Source organism: Armigeres subalbatus, unplaced genomic scaffold, assembly GCF_024139115.2.
Source record: "Armigeres subalbatus isolate Guangzhou_Male unplaced genomic scaffold, GZ_Asu_2 Contig1017, whole genome shotgun sequence".
In the NCBI taxonomy this organism is placed as follows: domain Eukaryota; kingdom Metazoa; phylum Arthropoda; class Insecta; order Diptera; family Culicidae; genus Armigeres; species Armigeres subalbatus.
In genome coordinates, this window is record NW_026941756.1 from 36,232 (window position 1) to 44,820 (window position 8,589).

The 8,589-nt window shown below is 43.5% G+C and overlaps 1 protein-coding gene across 1 annotated transcript in view; it reads left to right on the top strand.

Moving 5' to 3' along the window:
* Positions 1–8,585, top strand: part of LOC134202111 (probable cytochrome P450 304a1) — a gene marked incomplete at its 3' end in the record, with an annotated part of 29,843 nt that extends 21,258 nt beyond the window's left edge. The window contains exon 2 of the mRNA XM_062677183.1: positions 8,387–8,585. Within this exon, the coding sequence (XP_062533167.1) occupies positions 8,387–8,585 (199 nt within the window). The remainder of the gene's footprint in view (positions 1–8,386) is intronic.
* Positions 8,586–8,589: the final 4 nt, after the last annotated feature.

The following is an 8,589-nucleotide window of genomic DNA, read 5'->3' on the forward strand; positions in this document are numbered from 1 at the left end:
CGGGGATGGTCGTAACGGGGTCACGGGTCACGGTGAAGTTTAGCCGCATGTTGAAATGTTTACGGCAGTCGAGTTTTGCCGGTTGTTTAAAGTTTAAGCAGTAGTGAAGTTTTGCTGCAATCGATTGTTAATATGTTCAAACTAAAAGGGGGAGAACTGTAGTATCCGCCCCTAGCTACACTAGGGTTATGCGCTAATTCGTCCATGGCGCTAGCATTCGTCATATCAAATTCTAAATCACTAAATACTCGCGAATCGTAAACTAAAATAATGAACTAATCATCTGGCGAGATAGAAAAAAGTGTACACTACGATCTGCATTCATTTAAATCACATTCCGGTGTTACTTACTTGAAATACAGTTAAATTTAACTTTGGGGCTGTGACTTTTGCACAATTTCCTACGATATCCGTGCGACGAAGGAAAATCCAGTTAGTTCACTGCTGTAGAAGACGCGCAACACCGTCACCAAAATCAACGTCATTTTCTTATTTTCACCGCACTTTTTCACATAAATTTCTCACTGCGCACTAAATAAAAGCAATGTTTATTGCTCAAGTGAATAATAATTGCAAAATAACTGCCGGAAGGCGTTTAAATGATCTGTTTTTTCAAACTTTAGAGCATTTGAAATTTATTTTCTTCGTCGCCTTGTTTATAGTCGAAAACCGCGTTGCCAAACTGGCGTTTTGAACTGAAATAATCTCATGTTACACATCTGATAATACATCATGCAGTCAATAAAAGTAGTTTTTTCAATTATTTTCCGCTAGTGTAATAAAAGAAAAGTCTTCCAAATAAATATTTTTCATACACACTCGTCATTCACACTAAAATTTTCCACTATTCCAAAAGTTTGAAACAGGAGAAATAATTTCATAACAGAAATCTGTTGGCAGCACTACCCACGTACATGTTAAGCATGTGTGTTAGTTGTTTGACAGACTGAAGCATTTAACTGAATGGCAGCACAATCGAAACCATTTTTATGCGGTCGAAATGGGATTGCAATAGAAAATTTTTGTTAACTGGAACCGAAAATAAACTTTTAAGTTTGACTTTCAAAATTGACCGAAATGATAGTTATTCTGCATAAAGTCACAGATAAGTCGTCCAGTTATCCAAGAAATGGCTTGAGCTCAGGAACAAAGATTTGCAGTCCTGTTTTAAGTATGGTACATGCTTCTTGTGGTACAGAGAAAGGATACGTAGATGATCAATTTTCCGGTTTCAAATATGGAACATCCCTGTAGTACAAAGAACAGATTGCGTTCACTGCATATGTTCTTGGTCACTCAAGAAATACCTGGAGTAAGGCCTTTCGATCTACACGCGTAACTGAAGATCAATTTTCCGGTTTCAAATATGGCACATGCTCTCTGTAGTACAAAGAACATAATGCGTTCACTGCATGTGTTCTTGGTCATCCAAGAATCCCCTGGAGTAAGGCCTTTCGATCTACACGCATAACTGAAGATCAATTTTCCGGTTTCAAATATGGTACATGCTCTCCGTAATACAAAGAACAGGATGCGTTCACTGCATATGTTCTTGGTCATCCAAGAATTCCCTGGAGTAAGGCCTTTCGATCTACACGCATAACTGAAGATCAATTTTCCGGTTTCAAATATGGTACATGCTCTCCGTAATACAAAGAACAGGATGCGTTCACTGCATATGTTCTTGGTCATCCAAGAAATCCCTGGAGTAAGGCTTTTCGATCTACACGCGTAACTGAAGATCAATTTTCCGGTTTGAAATATGGTACATGCTCTCTGTAGTACAAAGAACAGAATGCGTGCACTGCATATGTTCTTGGTCATCCAAGAAATCCCTGGAGTAAGGCCTTTCGATCTACACGCGTAACTGAAGATCAATTTTCCGGTTTCAAATATGGTACATGCTCTCCGTAGTACAAAGAACAGAATGCGTGCACTGCATGTGTTCTTGGTCATCCAAGAAATCCCTGGTGTAAGGCCTTTCGATCTACACGCATAACTGAAGATCAATTTTCCGGTTTCAAATATGGTACATGCTCTCTGTAGTACAAAGAACAGAATGCGTGTACTGCATGTGTTCTTGGTCATCCAAGAATTCCCTGGAGTAAGGCCTTTCGATCTACACGCATAAGTGAAGATCAATTTTCCGGTTTCAAATATGGTACATGCTCTCTGTAGTACAAAGAACAGAATGCGTGCACTGCATGTGTTCTTGGTCATCCAAGAAATCCCTGGAGTAAGGCCTTTCGATCTACACGCGTAACTGAAGATCAATTTTCCGGTTTCAAATATGGTACATGCTCTCTGTAGTACAAAGAACAGAATGCGTTCACTGCATATGTTCTTGGTCATCCAAGAAATCCCTGGAGTAAGGCTTTTCGATCTACACGCGTAACTGAAGATCAATTTTCCGGTTTGAAATATGGTACATGCTCTCTGTAGTACAAAGAACAGAATGCGTGCACTGCATGTGTTCTTGGTCATCCAAGAATTCCCTGGAGTAAGGCCTTTCGATCTACACGCGTAACTGAAGATCAATTTTCCGGTTTCAAATATGGTACATGCTCTCTGTAGTACAAAGAACAGAATGCGTGCACTGCATGTGTTCTTGGTCATCCAAGAATTCCCTGGAGTAAGGCCTTTCGATCTACACGCGTAACTGAAGATCAATTTTCCGGTTTCAAATATGGTACATGCTCTCTGTAGTACAAAGAACAGAATGCGTGCACTGCATGTGTTCTTGGTCATCCAAGAATTCCCTGGAGTAAGGCCTTTCGATCTACACGCATAACTGAAGATCAATTTTCCGGTTTCAAATATGGTACATGCTTTCTGTAGTACAAAGACCAGAATGCGTTCACTGCATATGTTCTTGGTCATCCAAGAAATCCCTGGAGTAAGGCCTTTCGATCTACACGTGTAGCTGAAGATCAATTTTCCGGTTTCAAATATGGTACATGCTCTCTGTAGTACGAAGAACAGAATGCGTTCACTGTATATGTTTTTGGTCATCCAAGAAATCCCTGGAGTAAGGCCTTTCGATCTACACGCATAACTGAAGATCAATTTTCCGGTTTCAAATATGGTACATGCTCTCTGTAGTACGAATAATAGAATGCCCTCACAGCATATGTTCTTGGTCATTCAAGAAATCCCTGGAATAAGGCAATTTGATCTACACGCGTAGCTGAAGATCAAAGTTCCGATTGAAAATATGGTTCATGCTCTCTTCATATTGAATACATTTATGTTGAACTTGATGTTAAACTTAAAAAACACACAAATAAGAAAAAAAAAACCAACTTAATTCACCGAATAGTGATACTGCCTTTCTCGCATTTAGTCAAGACACCAACCTTATATGTCGCTTATATGGCTCGGTTCAATGTACCATTTTCGTAATAACGCGAAACGCGATCAACTAGGCTTTACCTTCTATCGAATAAACCTTGTTGCGAGAAAATCGGCTAAGGATTACTATAAGAAAAGTTGTCTAATGTTTTTCTTAGCTTTTGTGCACACACATACACACACATACACACATGCATACAGTTCATTGAGCTGAGTTGATTGGTATATAACACTATGGGTCTCCGAGCCTTCTATAAAAAGTTCGTTCTTGGAGTGAAATGATAGCCTTTCGGTACAACTTTGTTGTATGAGAAAGGCAAAAATAATGGGTACATTATATATTCAAAACAGGCCTTTTGATCGTTGGTTACGCGTGTCGATCTGAAATGATCCACTTAAGGTATTTCTTGGATATCCGCGAATGGCTTTCATACGTTGATTCTGTTACTGTAAAACCTCCATGAGTTACATTTACAAAACCATCTTGTAGATCATTGGTTATGCATATAGACCTGAAGGCCTTCACTTCAGGAATTTCTTGGGTAACCTTGAAGATCTTCCATAAGCAGATTCTATCATATGTACCACAATGGGTATATTACATTTACAAAAAAAAGCCTGTAGTTCATTGGTTACGCGTGTAGATCTGAAGGCCTCCACTTCTGGTATTTCTTGGATAACCGCGAACGTCTTCCATACGCAGATTCTGTTATATGTACTACAATAGGTACATTACATTTACAAAACAGGCCTGTAGATCATTGGTTACGCGTGTAGACCTGAAGGCTTTCACTTCAGGGATTTCTTGGATAACTGTGAAGATGTTCCATACGCAGATTCTATCATATGTACCACAATGGGTATATTACATTTACAAAACAGGCCTGTAGATCATTGGTTACGCGTGTAGATCTGAAGACCTCCACTTCAGGTATTTCTTGGATATCCGCGAACGTCTTCGATACGCAGATTCTGTTATATGTACTACAATGGGTACATTACATTTACAAAACAGGCCTGTAGATCATTGGTTACGCGTGTAGACCTGAAGGCCTTCACTTCAGGGATTTCTTGGATAACCGTGAAGATATTCCATACGCAGATTCTATCATATGTACCACAATGGGTATATTACATTTACAAAACAGGCCTGTAGATCATTGGTAACGCGTGTAGACCTGAAGGCCTTCACTTCAGGGATTTCTTGGATAACCGTGAAGATGTTCCATACGCAGATTCTATCATAAATATGTACCACAATGGGTATATTACATTTACAAAACAGGCCTGTAGATCATTGGTTACGCGTGTAGATCTGAAGACCTCCACTTCAGGTATTTCTTGGATATCCGCGAACGTCTTCGATACGCAGATTCTGTTATATGTACTACAATGGGTACATTACATTTACAAAATAGGCCTGTAGATCATTGGTTACGCGTGTAGACCTGAAGGCCTTCACTTCAGGGATTTCTTGGATAACCGTGAAGATATTCCGTACGCAGATTCTATCATATGTACCACAATGGGTATATTACATTTACAAAACAGGCCTGTAGATCATTGGTTACGCGTGTAGATCTGAAGACCTCCACTTCAGGTATTTCTTGGATAACCGCGAACGTCTTCGATACGCAGATTCTGTTATATGTACTACAATTGGTACATTACATTAACAAAACAGGCCTGTAGATCATTGGTTACGCGTGTAGACCTGAATGCCTTCACTTCAGGGATTTCTTGGATAACCGTGAAGATGTTCCATACGCAGATTCTATCATAAATATGTACCACAATGGGTATATTACATTTACAAAACAGGCCTGTAGATCATTGGTTACGCGTGTAGATCTCAAGACCTCCACTTCAGGTATTTCTTGGATAGCCGAGAACATCCTCCGTACACATATTCTATTCAATGTTTCACAATGTACACATATCATATTCAGAACAGGCCAATATTAATTGAATTTATGTTATTTTTATTTAACACGGTATGATACCGCATAAAAAACTAATTTGGTGTACTTGTAGAAATCGCACACCAATACCAACACCAACACATACCAACACCAGATCAGCAATCCATCGAGTTTTAGACTGGACGAATGAAAATTCTCATGGACGTAAACAGATTTTCATAAGACAAATTTGAAAAATTTGAAGGGTATTTTTGATTGCCGATTCTCAATAAACTATGGTTTGTTCAATGCGCTAATAGTACACAATGAAAACTAGGAACTCTAAAATACGTGTTACATACAACTTAGTTAGAGTAAGTAGTTGGGCTGGCGTATAAATTAGATTTGAAAACCAAGCACTACCTACTACGACGGGAATTAGCTCACTACCCTACTGGCTGTCTGGTACAGCAGTAGCGATCGATCAAATAAAAGATGAGTTTTATCACTGACTGCACACCCGAGCAGACGCGCGTTTACCTGTATCACTTACAGTATCACAGTCTCGTTAGTAATTAGTTTAAAGAACCCAATCTCCCACGAATATATTACACTTTCAAGAGGCCCGGAAGCCTCCTTTCAAGAGGCCCGGAAGCCTCCTTTCAAGAGGCCCGGAAGCCTCCTTTCAAGAGGCCCGGAAGCCTCCTTTCAAGAGGCCCGGAAGCCTCCTTTCAAGAGGCCCGGAAGCCTCCTTTCAAGAGGCCCGGAAGCCTCCTTTCAAGAGGCCCGGAAGCCTCCTTTCAAGAGGCCCGGAAGCCTCCTTTCAAGAGGCTCGGAAGCCTGCTTTCAAGAGGCCCGGAAGCCTCCTTTCAAGAGGCTCGGAAGCCTGCTTTCAAGAGGCTCGGATGCTCCCTTTCAAAAAGCTCGGAAGCCTCCTTTCAAAAGGCTCGGAAGCCTCCTTTCAAGAGGCCCGGAAGCCTCCTTTCAAGAGGCTCGGATGCTCCCTTTCAAGAGGCTCGGATGCTCCCTTTCAACAGGCTCGGAAGCCTCCTTTCAAAAGGCTCGGAAGCCTCCTTTCAAGAGGCTCGGAAGCCTCCTTTCAAGAGGCTCGGAAGCCTCCTTTCAAGAGGCTCGGAAGCCTCCTTTCAAGAGGCTCGGAAGCCTCCTTTCAAGAGGCCTCAGAGCCTCCTTTCAAGAGGGCTCAGAGCCTCCTTTCAAGAGGCCTGGAAGCCTCCTCTCAAGAGGCCTCAGAAGCCTCCTCTCAAGAGGCCTCAGAGCCTCCTCCTCAAGAGTCTCAAGCCTTCTCTCAAGAGTCTCAAGCCTTCTCTCAAGAGTCTCAAGCCTTCTCTCAAGAGGCCTCAGGCCTCCTCTCAAGAGGCCTCAGAGCCTCCTCTCAAGAGGCTCAAGCCTCCTCCTCAAGAGGCCTCAGGCCTCCTCTCAAGAGGCTCAGAAGCCTCCTCTCAAGAGGCTCAGAAGCCTTCTCTCAAGAGGCTCAGGCCTTCTCTCAAGAGGCTCAGAGCCTCCTCTCAAGAGGCTCAGGAAGCCTCCTCTCAAGAGGCCTCAGGCATCCTTTCAAGAGGCTCAGGCCTCCTTTCAAGAGGCCTCAGGAAGCCTCCTTTCAAGAGGCTCAGGCCTCCTTTCAAGAGGCTCAGAAGCCTCTTTCAAGAGGCTCAGGCCTCCTTTCAAGAGGCTCAGGCCTCCTTTCAAGAGGCTCAAGCCTCCTTTCAAGAGGCTGGAAGCCTCCTTTCAAGAGGCTCAGGAAGCCTCCTTTCAAGAGGCCTGGAAGCCTCCTTTCAAGAGGCTCAGGCCTCCTTTCAAGAGGCTCAGAAGCCTCCTTTCAAGAGGCTCAGCCTCCTTTCAAGAGAGGCTCAGAAGCCTCCTTTCAAGAGGCTCAGGCCTCCTTTCAAGAGGCTCGGAAGCCTCCTTTCAAGAGGCTCAGGAAGCCTCATTTCAAGGGGCTCAGAAGCCTCCTTTCAAGAGACTCAGAAGCCTCCTTTCAAGAGACTCAAGCCTCTTTCAAGAGACTCTGAAAGCCCTTTCAAGAGGCTCAGGCCTCCTTTCAAGAGGCTCAGGAAGCCTCCTTTCAAGAGGCTCGAGCCTCCTTTCAAGAGGCCTGGAAGCCTCCTTTCAAGAGACTCAGGCCTCTTTTCAAGAGACTCAGGCCTCCTTTCAAGAGACTCAGGAAGCCTCTTTTCAAGAGGCTCAGGAAGCCTCCTTTCAAGAGGCTCGAAGCCTCCTTTCAAGAGGCTCGGAAGCCTCCTTTCAAGAGGCTCCAGGAAGCCTCCTTTCAAGAGGCTCAGAGCCTCCTTTCAAGAGGCTCAGGCCTCCTTTCAAGAGGCTCAGCCTTCTTTCAAGGGGCTCAGAAGCCTTCTTCAAGGCTCAGGCCCCCCTTTCAAGGGGCTCAGGCCTCCTTTCAAGAGACTCAAGCCTCCTTTCAAGAGGCTCAGGCCTCCTTTCAAGAGGCTCAAAGCCTCCTTTCAAGAGGCTCGGAAGCCTCCTTTCAAGAGGCTCGGAAGCCCCCTTTCAAGGGGCTCGGAAGCCCCCTTTCAAGGGGCTCGGAAGCCCCCTTTCAAGGGGCTCGGAAGCCCCCTTTCAAGGGGCTCGGAAGCCCCCTTTCAAGGGGCTCGGAAGCCCCCTTTCAAGGGGCTCGGAAGCCCCCTTTCAAGGGGCTCGGAAGCCTCCTTTCAAGATGCTCATAAGCCTCCTTTTAAGTGGCTCGAAAGCCGCCTCTCAAGAGCCGCTGTTTGGCATATTTTCAATTAAAATTTTGAAGTAGAAGATCTCGTCCATAATGCAATCCATGATAAACCTGTTTTTAACTCCAGATGCTGCCAATGAATCCTATACTCGGTTGCACTACAACCACGGTTTTCAGAAATTAGGTTTAATCACGCGCCACAAGAAGAGTTAATATTATTCCATCCAATTCCACTTTATTGTAACTTTACAGATGCGTATTTCGACATTAAGGTCACCTTCTTTGTATTGTACTTCACTCAACATACTCTCTTACTCTCTTATTCAAGTACAACACGTTAAAGGTCAAAATTGTCTGTGGTGCGATAGTGATTATATAGCAATGTTGCAAAATAATTAAAATCGTAATCCGCTTATGTTCTCTCTATTTCCATTAGAACTGGCCGCCACGCAATCCACTTTCAGCAGAAAGGTGACGACTATGGAACCATCCTGAGTTACCTGCCGTGGTTGAAGGACTACTTCCCGGAGGCCACAAACTATCGCATACTCAGGGAAGTGAACGATCGAATGAACGACATGATAGAAGGAATGGTCGAAAAATACCTGTCTTCGTACGACGAGAACCATACCCGGTGCT